The 17079-nt window shown below is 44.4% G+C and overlaps 1 protein-coding gene across 2 annotated transcripts in view; it reads left to right on the forward strand.

Moving 5' to 3' along the window:
* Positions 1-3017: 3017 nt before the first annotated feature.
* The window catches only part of Ppp1r21 (protein phosphatase 1 regulatory subunit 21), a 57350-nt gene continuing 43288 nt past the window's right edge, over positions 3018-17079 (forward strand). The window contains exons 1-2 of one of the 2 annotated variants that reach the window (XM_021217566.2): positions 3018-3242; positions 15369-15437. In XM_021217566.2, the coding sequence (XP_021073225.1) occupies positions 3186-3242; positions 15369-15437 (126 nt within the window). In that variant the 5' untranslated portion in view covers positions 3018-3185. Of the gene's footprint in view, positions 3243-5172; positions 5252-15368; positions 15438-17079 lie in introns of those variants that run through there. The other variant, XM_029531309.1, reaches the window with a different exon arrangement.

Below are 17079 nucleotides of genomic sequence, written 5' to 3' on the forward strand. Positions count from 1 at the left end.
CCCTCCCTCCCTCCTTTCTTTCTTTCTTTCTTTCTTTCTTTCTTTCTTTCTTTCTTTCTTTCCTTCTTTCTTTCTTTGAGGCAAGGTCTCTCTATGTAGTTGAGGCTGTCCTAGTACTCAGTAAGTAGTAAGGTTGGCCTCAAACTCACAGAGATTCTTCTGCTTTAGCCTCCAAAGTGCCGGGATTAAAGGCATGCATAACCATATTCAACTAACATTCTGAATTTAAGCCTAACAACATTTGTCATACACTTTGATCTTCATAAAGCTAAAACTAGCCTTTTTTTGCGTTGAGGAACATTGTCTAGGGCTAGAACAGACTTCATCATTGTGTTTGTGGCCATTTGAAATAGCAAACTTTTCAACAAAATAATGCAAAGCATTCACTTAGTATCACCTCGCGGGATGTCAGTTGGGAACATAGGCTTTGGGTCAGTCAGATCTTTGCTACTCTGTGTCTGCTTGCAGATGCTCCCGTGAGTGTTGTGTTTGAGTTACACACACATTTTATGCAAATTTGCAGATTCATTTTGCAGATAATGAATCTGCACATGAAGACGGCATGTCAGAGTCAGCACCAAACATTTCTACGAATTTGTAAAGATCTGTGCTCTCATTAGGTTTGATAACCAACAATTGACAGAATGGTATTGTATTTTACCTACTTAAAATTTTAGTGTGTGTGTGTGTGTGCGCGCGCGCCATAGCGTGTGTGCAGAAGTCCAAGGTCACCTTGTAGGAGTCAGCTCTCCTACCATGTATATCCTGGGACGGAAATCACTCACCAGTCTCTATGGCAGGCACTGTCTGAGCCACCTTGCCAGCCAGAACATTTAAATTCAATCTTCACAATATTTCAATCTCAGTAATCTAGAGTTTCCCCCCAAACCATGGGTCATTAAAGTCCACTTGCCAATTAACTTTTTCCCATGCCTCAGCCATCCTTTGAAATAGTAAAAAATAGATATGGTTTTTTAAAAAATTGATATTTAGGAACTCTTTACAGATTTGAACAAGAGCCTGCTATCGGGTTCATATGCTGCTATGCTGCTATTAGTTTCTTTCCCTTTGTGGCTTGCTTTTTAAATACTAGTTGAGAATGAGAATCTTAATTTTAATTTACTCTTATTTACCAACTAGGGTTTTAAAACAATGTGTCTGATTAAACAGCCAGCCAGTCAAAATAAATATCTAAATTCAGTAATATGAATTCATACAGACTCTCTTGCTAAAGTATGTTTTTCTTTAGAATGTTATTTATGGAATGACATTTTTAAAACAATAAAAAATTTCTATTCCTATTCAAACCATGGAAATGGATTACAATATTTAATTCTGCCACTTGGTGGTGCTACAGAAACCTAACACTACTCTTAGGCACTATTACTCTGAAAGATTGGATGGCAGTACTTGTTTATTAGCAAGTCAAAAGTGTACAGTTTTAGTTTGTACAGAAAATTATACAGGTTGAGCTTTTTGCTGAACAATTCCTGAATTGCTTCCAGATAAAAGAGAAGTTAGTTAGTACAGCTTTCATTTTAATTACAGCTCTAAATAATCTACAGGACTGACTTAGCATTCCTAGATATATTTCCTCCATAATAAATGTAATAATATTTAGTTTAAAAACCCTAAAGAAATAAAGTGGATCTTCCTCTGCCCTGTCTGCTTCATTCCCTTCTTTTCTTACTAGAGGCACCGACCAACCAGTGTTCTAGTTGTCTCTGTATTTTTACTACATGCTCATGTGTTTAAGAATAATGTTACTTCACATAGGATGGAGATTATGTATTATATATATTATATACATATGGAGATTTTATACACACACACAGTATATGTGTGTGTGTGTGTGTGTGTGTGTGTGTGTGTGTAGTCCAGACTGCTCTCAAACGTAATTTCCTCCTGCCTCAGCCTCCCAAGTGCTAGGACTGCTGATATGACTAAACATGTCTGGCTACTTCCACTTCATATTTTTAAAGATATATTTATAGTGTATTACTATTCACTTTTTTTTTAAGACAGAGTTTCACTGACTGGCCTGGAACTTAATATGTAGACCAGTAGAGATCCATTTGCCTGTCTGCCTTCTAAGTACTGAGATTAGAGGCTTATACAGCTGCACCCAGTGCAACTGACTTATTATATTTAACATGATGTTCATATGTATGTTTGTGTACAATTGTAGTTCACTAGTTTCAACTGTCACATTGTCTCAACATATATTTTTCTTCATTCAAATTATTCTAACAAAAAAATACTTCAATGTTACACATACTACATTAATCCTCAACGGAACTGTCAAAAATATTTTAAATGAAAAGGAAGACACAGTTCTTCTTCATGAAGTATCTCAAGCTATCTAGTTTAGCCATTAAAAAAAAAAAACATTAATGTTCTTTACATCTCAGTGAGTGGTAGACATTTTCAGAAACTTCATGTTCTTCTACCGCTTAAAATGTTCTGATATATGAATAAGGGTCAATGGTGCATTTGAGTAGAGAAAGGTCAATGACAAAACACAGAAGACAGTGAAGTTTTTCTGATCTGAGAAGGGGAGAAGGGCAAACGGTATAAATATGTGGTGGGTTTGACAGTTTACAGTGTAGCACAAGTCTTGTGTCTCCAGATAATGAACGAGACGGCAGGGAAAACAAACTTCCAAGATGCAAGCAACTGACGCCAGGCGGTTGCTATGGGAACTAGGGGACTGGGTAGCCAGAGTTCTGGATGTTCTTAGAATGCTTCTCCTTGCACCCTCTGTCTCTCCCCTCGGTGTTCCATCCATTCCGTAGGCACTCATTCTCCTCCCGCTTGATTCTGGGTCGCCCCGGAAACCGCTCGCCATCTTGACGCCCCTTCCAACATGGCGTCCCGGGTCACAGGCCCGGCCAAAGCACCGCACAGGCGGGTCCGCCGGGCCGCACATGCGCGAACCGGAGCGCCAGAGGGCGGGGCGGTGATGTCAAGACGTCGCCCCGCCTCCGGTGCTCGCCCCGCCCCCGGTCCCGCTCCTCCTCCCTCCCGCCTGGAAACCCGGAAGTGGCGGCGGAGGAGGCGCGGCGGCGGCGGCGGCGCCGCAGAAGCTGGCCGAGCCCTGCCCGGGAGGAGCCAGTGTGGGGTTGGGGGCGGGGGGCGGGGCTCGGCAGCCCGGGCGGCCAGGCCTGGACGGGGCGGGGGAGGCCATGGCCTCCGCGGAGTTGCAGGGGAAGTACCAGAAGCTGGCTCAGGAGTACTCGAAGGTACCCGTCGTGGGTGGGGGAGACAGGGGTTCCTGGCCCGGAGGCCTCAGCTGGCCGTGGCAGCGATTTGGGACGGCGGGGGATGCTGAGGGCTCCTCCTCTCCTCTCCACCTCTTGCTTCCACCATTACGATGCCTCCACCTGCAGCTCCATGGAGATAGGGCCGGGCGGTGTCTGGGTCCGTGTGCGTCTCTGCAGAAAGGAGCTGGAGTTTGATTCTTCCTTCTCGCTGGACCAGCAGGCTTAGACATGGAATGACAGAAATCCAAGGCTCAGCTTGAGGGGAAGGGAGGGATGCGGGACCACCCTTTGCTCTCTGCTTTCTCGGTTTGCCCAGTGATGGGGAGATCACCAGCTCCTTTCCCGCGGGGATGCTTTAAAGTTAAAAGGACTTATTTGCCCTCACATCAGTTTGGGAGGGTACGCTGCTTCGTTGGGATGGGTGCTTTAGAATACAGATGTTGTCTCCAATGATTTTGACAGGTTGGGTGGTGGGCTGCTGTCTTTTTCTCTTGTACCTTCCTTACATGGGCAATGCACAGAGTAGAATTATGCAAAACAGGGACCCGGCCTTCTGAAGTGTCAGTCTTTCAAATGGTGAAACCTTTTTCTTGGACCAGGGTGGTGCAGTTTCTGGGTAGGGCTTTCTGCCTTCAGAATATTCTAATGAAGTTATTAAAGCAGAATTTCACGCCTTTGAAAAGGATTTGATGATAGTCATGTTTAATTTTCAATGATCTTGGCATTCACAGAACCAATGAAAAGATGTAGCCCCTTTTCTAATTTGGAAAAAACAAAACAAGTGTACGTTCCCCTTTATGATTTTATTAAGCGTGTATTTGGGAAGGTAACATGAAATGTATAAAGAAATGAAACTGGCATCCAAGCGTGCACCCTTAAGTCCTCCGCATCAGATGGGAGCCTTGATGGCATTCTGTTTATCACTCACATTGTCCACTCCCTTTGTATTTCTGTTTGAAATTCTCGTAGGCTTCTGTGGCTCCCTGTCTGAGATAGTGCATTGTCTTTTGGGGAGGATTCCCTTGTTTGAAAGAGCTCAGAAGTTTGGAACAGTTCCATATGATGAAGGAGAGTGGGTGGGGGATGGCAGTGCCCAAATTTGCCACTACTATTTTTGGTTGAAAATGTTTCATGCATATAAAGTAAGGGACCGATTTCTATCTCTGGAGGGTAAACAGCTTTGAAAGTTTGGTTCCAAATGGCCAGTGAGTAGTATCAGAAATGCTCAGAGCAGTGGCCGTGTTGCAGAAATAATGCTATCACCTCCTAAAGTAATGAAAGACATCGGAAGGTTTTATTCTTTTGGGTATGTAAATGTGTTCAACAAACTCATGTTATTATGTGCACCCCACAAACAGTGTGCCAGGCTCAGTTGAGTAAGCCAGAGTTCAAGCTGCACAGTCACCTCTAATAGACCCTTACAGTGTGGCCTGTAACTATGATACAGTGTAGCAAGTGATGGTCAGCGCAGCAGAGGAGAGGTCACTGGGGCAGGGTGAAGCTCCTTACACTAGGGAGTAGGGAAGGGGGATGAAGAAAGTGGTAACTTTCCATGTAAATCGATTAGCCTGTGTTTGCTGTCATGAAAACCCCTTAAGATACATGGCAGGCAGAGTGTGGTGAGGGGAGAGTGGGCTAGATCATGAAGGCTGTGGATATCAAATATGTGTGTGCAATGGGAAGGTTGAAGAAGCCCATCCATCTGTCTGTCCACCCACCATCTGTCTGTCGATCCGTCTATCCATTTATTTATTAGTGTGTGTGTGTGTGTGTGTGTGTGTGTGTGTGTGTATGTGGGTAGGGTGTGTGGGGGTGGGGTGGGGTGGGGTGATGGTGATGGCGAGGAGGAGGAGGAGGAGGCAGCTTTTGGGGGTTGATTTTTTTTTTCTTTTCCTTCTCTACCATGTAGGTTCCAGGAACGGTACTGAAATCATCAGGATTGGTGACAAGTGCCGTTAATGGTTGAACCATCTTGTCAGCTTCCAAAGGTCTCTTTTACTGAGGGAGTAATATTACTCTTTGAAAGGAAATTGGTAACCATGTGGTAGATAGGTTGAAATAGAGATTTTAGGTTGTTGGACCACACTGGGAAGAAAATGTAGGGTTAAGTAAAGTTGGTAACTGGAATGGAGAGGAGAGGCGACATTCAGGAGTTTTGGTTTAACAATACGACTTTTAGCTTACTGGTTCTGAGAGCCTGCTTCGTTCATACCACTGGGCTCAGGAAGGATAGGAACAGTGTATACATTATTTGTCCTCAGGTCCCTTTAGGACTTGGTAATTAAGGGAAGACACAGAGTTTGACAAAGTTCTGAGGTGAGGGATTATGATTGCCATTAACCAAGGAAGGCCAAGTGGGAGCAAAGTGACGTTTTAAAGATGTAGACTTGGAATTTAGGGATGCAGAACACGTGAAAGTTGCATGTTTCATACGTTAGCTTGGGTTGATGTTGAGAATACTTGGTGAAAAATTTTTAATGGAGTTAAACTTGCTAAAAATGGGGGCAAAGATTAGTTCCTTAAAATATTCTGTAAAGATGAACTTGGAGAGTTAATGAGGGTATGGGTGTAGAGGACACCTTTAGGAATGATGTGCTAAGGCAGTCTGCTGGACTTGGGGTCATCTCCCCTGTTGGGCCAGATCATTTGTCATTCTTTCTGTCCACTTTCACAGACATTTCTGAACATAGAAACCATAGAAACAAAAAGGCTGGGTGAGGTGGGTCAAACCTGAGGCAGGGAGATTGCTGTGAGTTCTCTGTGTAGACCAGCTTTGACTACATAGAGAATTCCAGGCCAGGCTGTACTATAATGTAAGACCAAGTCTCTAGCACGTGCCCATTCATGTGCGCGCATACACACACACACACACACACACACACACACACACACACACACACACACACACACACACACACACACACACACACACACACACACACACACACACATATGCCTGCTCACTTACACACACATGCTCACACACACATGCATGCTCTCACACACATGCATGCTCACATGCACACACATGCTCACACACGCATGCTTACACTCACATGCACGCACACACACACATGCATGTTCGCTCAGTTGCATGTTCACACATACATACATACACACACACACACACACATGCATGTTCACACATGCACAGACAGACACACTGGTGAAGGACTTCATGTTGTTTTATTTCCTGTCAGCTGTACTGTAAAGAAGTTTCTAGATTAGATCCCTACCCTTGACAGCCTTGTGCCATGGAAAAGATGTTTTTCTTGTTAATTCCCTTCCCTGGTGCACAGATACTGGGCTGATACTGAAGCACACTTGAAGCACACTTCTTCCACCTTATTTAGGATGCTAAGGGAAAAGATTTCCTCTTAATTGGAAAAGGAGAGAAGCAGGCATGAGTCCTGAACCAAGCATGTGTGCACTCCTCCTAATCCCCTTCAGAGAGACCCCAACCTGTGTTTTGGGAAGGGCCTTTCCTTACTCAATAACGCGGTCATATATTTTTTTTCCCTGAGAAGTTTTGTTTTCTTCTCCCAAGAATGACATTAATTTTGGACTAGCATCGAAATGAACACAGATAGTAAACTATGGGCGTATTCAGAGGGATTGGGGTAAAGTTCTCAAGAACAAAAATGGAGAGGGTGGCAGCATGTAGTTTAAAACTTTAATTAAGAATTATTATTTTTGGTTTTTCAAAACAGCTTTTTTTTTTTTTTTTCCTCTGTGTAGCCCTGGCTGTCCTGTAACTCACTCTGTAGACCAGGCTGGCCTTGAACTCAGAAATCTGCCTGCCTCTGCCTCCCAAGTGCTGGGATTAAAGGCGTGCGCCACCACTCTTGGCTTTAAAATATTTTGTCTTCATTGATGATTTCATACATGTATGCAGTGTGTCTAGATCACAGCCACCCCACTTCCTTGTTCTTCTTCCCCTGATCCCACAACATGCCCCCTTGCAGCTTCATGTCTTCTTTTGAGGCTTCACTGAGTTCAGTTAGAGCTGCCTGCATACCTATGGTGCTAGGCCATTCATGGGAGCCCCGGAAGCCTACCAGGACCCACTGCCCAGAAAAACGTCAACTCTCGCCGCCATGACGGTTATCATGGGCAGTAGCTCCTCAGCGGTGGTTGGGGTTTTGAGTTCCTCCCTGTAAACTTTTAAAACAACAAAATAACTGTAAAGAGAGACTGAGAAAGTGGTTAGGTGAGAGCTAATGGTGTCTCAGGAAGCTGGAAGGTAAGCAGGGCTTAAAACAAAGGGTTAGAAGGATCAATGCAAGTGATTTGGGGAATGGAGGTCACTGGAGACTTTAAGATTTTAGCTTTCGTAGTTTTAGAGCTGGGAAAGATCTGTCTAGGTTGGTTTCCAGAGGGACTTTGAAGTGAGCAGGTAAAATCGCCAGCTGCCTCTTTGAGATGTGAGGGGAAGCTAAGGAATGCCCCAGCGGCCACAGTGTATATGAAAACTAGAAGACCATATGGCACTGTGCACTTCTGCTTGCCCTCCCAACCCTCTGGATTGTCTCCTGAAGGAACAAAGTGAGCAGTGCTGCATTGACTCATTTGACTTCAGCTTGTTTTCCTTGAAAGAACACTTTCTGCGTGTGAGCAAGTTTCAAGACCTTCCTGGTGTGAATGCTCTCCTGGGTCTGTGGTCTGCAGAATCTGAACCCTGGTTCCCATCAGCTGGGTTAGAAATGCAGACTCCATCCTGAGCCTGGAATCTGAAATGACCCGGCAGTGGGACACAACCATCTGTGCTGTGGTCAACCTCTGTGATTTGAATACACAGTCTAGTAGTAAACCTGTATTGCCACAGCAGGGTTTCCGAGGCGACAAGTGACTTGTACAGAGGTGCGTTTAGCTCACTGTTTTGGAGGGTCAGCATCCAGAGAGTGAAGTCATGCAGGCTCGGTGTGGGCACCTCTTGACTCCTCATAGTAGACGGTGAATGCAGATACAGGTGCTTGGTGGGAGGAAGCCTCAGTCCCATCTCACTCCAGGAGCATGGCCGGAGGAAGAACCCCATGTCCCTAGTGGCCTGGGGACCTCTCACACTTAATTGTCCATAGCACCTCCCCACCCCCCAGAAGAACAAAAACAAGCAAACAGAAAATCAGAATAGAAACACAACAACAACTGTAACCAAAGCCAAATCAGGGATACCTTAGACATCAGCTTTTATATATGGACCCTTAGGGGACGCTTAATATCTAAACCTGAGCTTGTGATAAACTCTGAAGATCATTTTTCAAAGAATGTTATCAGTAAAGTAGCTTTTGTTCAGATAAAGAGAGTCTTTTCAGGGCTCTCGTTGTGGTCTTAGGAACCAGTAGGGAAGCCAGACATTCTTTATTTTCCTAGAAGTTTTCAGAGCTACTTGGGAAAGGGCCAGTTTGGGTCAGGTTGCTTTGCAGGGGATGGGGCCTGGTGGGGTCTGACAATTCACCAGCTAAGAAATGTAGACTTGGTCTAGATTGCATGAGAATGAGAGCCAGTTTTGTTTATTCCTGAGGTGTGGATTTCCGTAGCCAAAGTGGGACTGGTCTGCGTTCGGTGCTGTGGGTAAGACTTTGTGTTAGAAGGGCAGTCTTCTTTTTCTTTGCTGTTCAGTAGGGCAGCCATGTGTGGAAGTTAACTTATTATTATATGTATGTGTCATGCACATGTGCACGGATACTCATGCATGTGCTACCTCAGATGTGTGGAGGTTTCAGTTTTCCCCCTTTACTAGGCGGGGTTCTCACATGGAGTTTGGGTTTTCAGTTTTAGTGTCAAGTGACCTTACTGACTGAGCCATCTCACTGGTCCCATGTAGGGAAGAATAGCAGTAAAGAATGAAGCTAGTCAGGCTGAGGAAGTGAGCTTTACATTTTGTTTAATCTTGAAGAATTAAAAAAGTTGCACGTGGTTCATGGCTACCCTGTTGGACATTGAGACCCTGGCTTAGTGTCTCCTGTGTGTCTGAGTAAGTCAGCAGGCCTCTCTAACCTGCAGGCTCTGGTCTAGTAGGTCCAGGACGAGGCCTGGAATTTTCTTCCAAGCTGCCTTCCTAGCTATCTGAAGACCAAATGTTCTGGAATAATAGATCTCGTTCCTCATGTCATGGTGACCTCCAACCATAAAATTATTCCATCTCTATTTCATAACTAATTTTGCTACTGTTATGAATCATAATATAAATATCTGGTATACAGGATTATGTGACCCCCCAAAGGGATGGAGACCCACAGGTTGAGAACTGAAAGACAAGGTTTGGCCGACTGTTCTCTGACTGAGCTGAGGGGCAGCCAACTTGCAAGCCTTGTGGGTAGGACTTCTGCCTTAGCTAATTTTCTTTCATGAGGACAGGGCCAGAAGAAAGGGTTCTATCTGAAGGCATGCCTGAGAGAAGGCTTTTCCTTTATCAGGGGCAAAATAACCCCTGCTACTCAGTGATCCGCAGTCTGTAGCCTGCCCCCTGTCCCCACTTCCTGTGGTAGAACTGTTTGAGTGAAAGACCAGCGGATATTGGTAGCAGGTTAGAATGTTTCAGAACTGGCCAGACAGTGCAGTTAGAACCTGCAGACAGCTTATATTCAGAAACTTGAATTGAGGTTACGGTGAGGTTAGGGTTGTCTCTTACACACAGTGTTTGGTGATGAAGGAAAGCTGTATAGCTGATGTTCATTTTATAGGGTTGTAAACATCTGTAAATGTCAGCACGTTTACACCATGGAAGTAGACACGTAAGAGCGGTTCTAACGCAGACGGCAGCTGGGGTTTGGGTGGGAGGAGGGTGTGCGCGGCTTCTTTCCCCTTCCCTCAGAGTCTTGCAGCTGTTTCGGTTGGGAAGTCACACACCCTGCTCTTGGGCCCGTGGTCCTACCAGAGACTGCTGGAGAGACATGAGGGGAAGGGACGGAGCTGGTTTACTGCCCCAGGGAAGCGTCTGTGTCTTAGGCCTGATTGAGAGCTGGGGCTGGTTGCTAGAGTTAGGCCCCAGGCTCTTGAGGGCTCTTAATACACAACGGGCCGTGGAGGCGAATCTCGGAAAAGGCCTGAGTAAGTGATGTCAGTCTCTTACATTTAGACACCCTAGGTGTGTTATTTTTATTTGAATAATTAGCTAAACATTTACCTCTATCCATGGCATTGATCTTTTGTCGTGGATGGCACAGAAGAGCCACTGAAGCTCAGAACGGGCTGTGCTGTCGTTGGGGTCACCTTCCGTGTGACAGAGACCCCAGGGCAGTAGCTTCTCAATCGCATCAGTATGAATCAGTCTCTGTACCTGTTTCCTGCAGGCCAGTGTCTGGGTGGCAGTCATGTACCTGTCTAAAACAAACAGCTGCAGCTTCCTCCTCTCCAGCCGGCCTCCGAAGGGACAGAGCGAGCATAGATGTCAGGGCGCTGGTTCATGGAACAGCACTGGCAGCCAAGGTGCTGGTGAGCAGGAGCCATCCAGTGCCAAAAGTGTAGCACCACCTGTCCTCACTGGCCTTCTAGACGCATCTCTAGTGGGAATTTTGTTCACTAGGTTCACAGAAGCTATGCTTTGAGTTGCCAGGAAAATCCAGACTTTTGTTGTTGTTGTTGTTGTTGTTATTGTTATTATCGGTGAGATTGGAATCCGCAGAGTTACTTGGAAGTTCCCCTTCAACAACTTGGGCTATGTAGTTTGTTCTAAATTCTCTTCACTATTCCTTAGGAATGAACGATAAGATTGTACTATATTTTAATTTTTTTCTGCCATTCTGATGGAACAGGAAGTGATGGGTAGAGGCACAGCCCGATAGACTTTAAAGCAGTCACTAGAAGCTTATAAATCCCACGGGGAGAAGACATGCTAGACCACAGTCAGAACAGGGGTCAGAGTGATCCTAAAGACGGAAGTGGGTGTGCCGATCCCAGGGCTTGGAGGCAGAGGTAGGAGGATCAGGAGTTCAAGGCCATGTTCAGTTATAAACGAGTTCCAGGACAGCCTGAGCTACATGCTACTCTATCTTCTAGCTGCCTGATTTGTAAGTTTTCATTCTGCTAGATGGATAGCCTTGTCCTCAAGGGTGTTTATTGCCTACCTAACGAATACTCAAATAGTGTTCTTCCTTGGACTTTTAGAGCAGAGGTCACCAGATTTTTCTGTAAGGAGCTGTATTGTAAATAATTTAGTCCTAAGGTGCTATAAGGTTCTATTGCAATTGCCCTTCTCTTTTTACTTCATGCGGTACATAAATCTTGAAGTATGGCTGCATTTCAGTAGAACCTCAAATTAGGTAGCAGGCCTTTGGATTTCATCCCTTCGTTTGCCAAGCCCTTAAAAAATTGGATTTTTAATAATTTTACTTCTAAATATCTTACGTATTTGTCTATGTGAGTGAATGCTTGAATGCTGTTATATCTGGGTACCCCATTGGAAGCCAGCAGGCGTCAGATTCTCTGTGAATTAGAGTTATAGGTGGCTATTACTCTCACATGACATGGGGCCTGGGAATCGAACTTGGGTCCACTGGAGGAGCAGGAAGAGCAGCAGCTGCTGAGTCACCTCTCCAACAAAGTACAATATCCCTAAATCGCCTTAAGATACCTTGTTTCCTTTTAAATGATTTGTATTTTAGGACATATGTATCTGTCTGTCTGTAGATGTACCTGCACACATGTGTGAGCAGGTGCTAGTGTGGAGGTCACAGGAGGACATCAGTCATAGGCCTTTCCACTTACCCTTGAGACAGTGCTGCCCCCTGAACATAAGGCTTACATTTCCTCAGCTGAATGGAGACCAGGAAGCCACATCCATCCTCCTCTGGCCCTCCCTGAGAATCAGGGTTCCAGGTATGTCTGGGTAGCCTGGCTTGTTATGTGCACAGTGGGATCTGAATTCGTTCCTGATCTCATGACATCTGTCTAGTCATAAAGTTCTGTTTTTGAGATAAGGTCTCACCCTGTCGCTCACTGAGGTTGACCTTGAACTCACTATTATACAATAAACTGGCCTCAAACTCAAAGCAGTCTTCTTGCCTCAGCCTTGTGGTGCTGGGCTTCCCAGTGTGAGCTACTACCTCTGACAAATGGTAAATTGTTTTAAAATAATAGCCAGATGTTTGCTTCCTTCTCTTTCTCATAGTCTTCAGATCCATGGTTCTCAGCATTTTCTTGGCTCTTCCTCAGGGTCACCTAGACCATCAAAAGCACAGATATTTACATTACAATTCATAACACTAGCAAAATTATGTTATGAAGTAGCAATGAAAATAACGTTATGGTTGGGGTCACCACACATGAGGAACTATATTAAAGAGTGTCGCAGCATTGGGAAGGCTGAGAAGCACTGATGTAGAACAATGCCATGCATGCGCAAACTAATAAACACACCTTAAAGAAAGGGCTCTTTAAGGACTCTCCCATCTGTGGAACTCTATGTCATTCTGTATTCTGTTGTAGGTTTCTTTTTTTTTCTTTTCTTTTCTTTTTTTCAAGACAGGGTTTTTTTGTGTAGCCCTGGCTGTCCTGGTACGTTGTAGACCAGGCTGGCCTCTGCCTGCCTCTGCCTCCCAAGTACTGGGATTAAAGGCGTGCGCCACCACGCCCGGCCTGTTGTGGGTTTCTTATCCGGTTCTTATCACGTCCTTGGAAAGGAGGGCATAGGGGAGACGGTTTTTTGCCCGTATTGCAGACTGAACTACTGAAGCTCAGAAGTCTAAATGAAGGCCCGTTTATATTGCCTCGTGAATGGCGGGGCATGGATTTAGATATGCTTCCTGTTGTAGCTCTGAGGTGTGACTTTTCACTTCCTAACGGGAGAAGCCAAAGATGCTTGTCTCTTCGTTCTGATTGTAAACTTCCTGTTTTGTTTTAAATATCCCATGAAGATTTAGCATTCAATATTCCCACTTTTTTTTTTTTGGCACAGACAATTGTCACTTCTGTTCTCTTTCTCAGGAGATAGATCTGAGCTATGCAGAGCTGAGGCAAGGTTTTCTGTAGACTAGTCTGGCCTCAAACTTTCTGTGTAGCCCAAATCGCCATAATCTTGCAATCTTCCATCCGTGACTGTTCAGGTTATGGGATCCGTGAACTGGAATACCTGGTGAAATAGATTTTATTTTAAAGCTCATAGATAAAATTATCCTATTTCAGTTTCTCAGAGGAGAACATAGTCATTCAGTGTCTGTGTTGAGCTCTAGGGTATTAGCCTGCCAACCCCTTGCTTCAGCCATATTTGATTCATATGCTCACACTTACCTGTGCTGCAGTCTTTTTCACAGAGAATTCTTCTTACCATGGAAGAAGAAGGAAAAAAAAAAAAAAACTATGGGTTTCATCCTCTAGAACCAGGCAGTGGTGGCTATACAGCTGTAGATATAAGTAAACATTTACTACCAGTTTTATTTTTTATTTGATATTTAACATGACAGGGCCAGTTAAGATGGCCCAGCAAGTAATGACAACTGTGCTTGCTGACAAGCCAAGGACCTGGTTTCTATTCCTGGGACCCACATAGTAGAAAGACTATAGCAACACAGGAGACAGACAGACAGACAGACACTCACACACGTAATGTAGTTATACATATATTTTAAAAAATAACTATGGGGAAGAAGCTCAAATTCTGCCTTATTTCACAAGGAGAAGGTCCATTTTACCTGCCCATTTTTATCTCAAAAACTCAGTCAAACAGTAGCTGGCATTGTCTAGTTGGCATTATAACAGCAGTCAAAACTGCTGGGCTCCTAATCTCTGCATTCCAGTGAGGTTCTGTGCCTCGATGTCCTCATCTCTCAAGTGGAGGTGAGGACTGTGAGCATTGTCACACACAGAAGGCACTTGGATGCAATGCAAGTGGATAGTATTGTGTATGTGTCTGTGTGTGTGTGTGTGTGTGTGTGTAAGGGCCAGAGAACAAACTCAGTGTTACTTCTCAGACTTGTCAGCAAGCCCCAGAGATGTACTTATTTTCAATTCTCTTATTCACCATGCCTGCCTTAAAAACAAACAAACAAAACAAAAGAACACCAATAACAAAAATGTGGATTCTTAGAATTGAATTAATGTCCTTGTTTTTGCAAGGCAAATACTTTATTGACTCTGTGTGTGTGTGTGTGTGTGTGTGTGTGTGTGTGTGTGTGTGTGTGTGTGTGTGTAGAGGGGGCTTAGAGCTCCTGTTATTTTTAAAAGTGGACTTGCTTCAGCTGATGGCTGGTAAAGGTCTGCTACCCCTGAGGCGTTCCTGTGATGATGGTGGTTATCCGTCTACTATTGGGTGCCAGGTCCGATGACTCTTTTCTTGCTCTACACTCTGCTTACATCTTGTTCTGTCATTTGTTCACTTGTGTCTAATGAAACTGTCCCAAAAGTTCAAGAAAATGGTGTTTTCTTTTTTTGAGATTTTTAATTTGCCTGCATGTATGTGTCTGTGGCACGAAGACTCATGTATACAGTAACCGTAGAGGCCAGAAAAGGATGTTGGATGCACTGAGACTGGGATCCAGAACTTGGATGCGGGAACTTGAGCTTAGGTCCTCTGGAAGAGCAGCCAGTGCTCTAACTATTGGGCCATCTCTCCAGCCCCACATTTTCTCTTCTATTGTATCATTTTAGATTCAGGACCATGGCTTATGAAGAATATGAATCCATATAAAGAATGATATACTCAAAGCCAGGAGACCTGGGTTTTAGTATTTACTTATTTATCTTTTTAATAAACCCCGAGAACCTCAGGCAAGCGCTCTACCTGCCACTGGACTCCAGCCCAGGGAATACACATTTGCTAGTGGCTAGGTTTATGCCACTGGAGGACTTTCTTCTGTGTTCCATTTGACAAGTTTATTAAACCTGTTTCCCCCTTTGGAGTAAATAGTGCTTGTTTTCACACAAGCAAGTGTGTGTGTGTTCATGCACACACACACACACACACACACACACACACACACACACACACACACAGAGGAACAGAGGAATGTATATATAATGCAAGAAGATATTAGTTATTCCATGTAAAGTTTTCATTGCGAAGTAACTGCAATTTTGTGTGTTTGTTTGTTTTGTTTTTTGGTTGTTTTTTTTTTCGTTTTTTTTCTCTAATCGATTGTTTTAAAAGTAATTACTGCTTTCTGTCTTCAGCTTCGAGCTCAGAATCAGGTTCTGAAGAAAGGTGTTGTGGACGAGCAGGCCAGCTCTGCCGCTCTGAAGGTATGCAAGGGAGCCTGGAGTTGCAAAGGTTGCTCCATGTCTGCTCATGGGTTGGGGGTAAAGTCCCAAGTCTTGACACTGATTTACTAGGTGTAGGAATGGTAGGGCTGTTCCCTGTGTCTAACGTCCCTTCGTGCTTACAGACGCAGATTATACGTTTCCTCAGAAAAAAAAAAATGGTAGAAAAGACTGACTTTATTTACTGCATTTCTTCTGTAGCTCAAGGCGTCCTTTGTCTGGATGAGCACAGCCTTTTGTCTGCTGTTCCAGGCGCCCTCTGACGTTTGTGTTTGCACCCCCATGCTCAGCAGTCTGGCCCTATGAATGAGTACAAATGTGTGACTCCTGTGGCTCATTTACTCCTGCCTTTAGCTTGCAGTGATGACCTGTACTGACGTGCACACTGCCTGAGTGGTGACGTGCACACTGCCTGTGTGGTGACGTGCACACTGCCTGAGTGGTACGCTACCCTCTGCCCCATCTGTCTGGCATATAATAAATAAATGCTGTCTTGTTTTTGAATGGATAGGCTAATTGTAGGATATGGATCTTTCCTGAAACCTTTGAAGAAGTGATCACTGACTCTCCTAATGCTTAAAACCTACTACCGAGGAGGTGTCTCCAAGTGCCTGCTCTGTGTGGCAGCTCCCGATGCTGGTCTTGTAGATAGCTCTTGTGTTGGTAGGAATGTGTGGATGGTTATGGTCATGGTACTGAGATACCGACTTTTCTCTTTGAGCATTACCACATCTCTTTGGGCACTGTGCAAAGCACATTACTACATCCATTATCTTCTTGTTTCCAACAACTCTGTAGGGATGGATAGTGTCATTCCTGTTGCAGAAGCTGGGATAGCTTCTTCTGAAGCTACTGAGTGGGCAGCACGTTCGGAGCATCGTCCACCGAGTGGTAGCTCATAGCAACAGTGTAAAGAAACCTCACCCTGTTCGTTCTGAGGTTGCTGTAGTTACGGTACTGCTGGCTAGTTTGCCAGCCAGCTAGACACCAGTGTTACGGTGTCCTCTGATGTTATTGGATTTGCACCTGAGTGAGTTGCTGGGGGTGAAAATCATTGATTGCACTTACTTTCATTTGAGGTTTTATGATAGTTTATACTTGAGCTAGACCTATGTGTGCCCTTGACCTTCAAGTAAAAATTAAGGGTTTACTGGTAGCCAGTGGAAAAGAAACAGTGACTTCTACTCACTAGGTCACGTGGTGGGGACTCCGGCTGCCCTTGTCACACAGGCACACACAGCAGACTGGGCCATTTGGGGGCTGCTCCTATATGGTTAGAATATCTGTTTGTTAGTTTCACTTCTTAGTCTTAGAAGTAGTGTTTGTTTGAGTGAAATTAATTAAAGTAATTATTTAAATAGAAGACTCTGGCCGATTATGTCTGATTATGAGTGAACACAAAGTTGTAAGTAAAATATAATTAAAATAGTGTATTCTTTAAATAAGTTGAAACTAAATATGCCTATTTAACTTTCAATTTTTTCTGTTCTTCTCTCTCTCTTTTGGGGGAGTGCATTCAAGATGGGGTGTCTGTGTGGAAATCACTCTGTAAACCAGGCTGACCTTGAACTCAGAGATCTGCTTGCCTTAGCCTCCTGAGTGCTGGGGTTAAAGATGTGCACCA

This window comes from Mus pahari, chromosome 18, assembly GCF_900095145.1.
Source record: "Mus pahari chromosome 18, PAHARI_EIJ_v1.1, whole genome shotgun sequence".
Taxonomy (NCBI): Eukaryota; Metazoa; Chordata; class Mammalia; order Rodentia; family Muridae; genus Mus; species Mus pahari.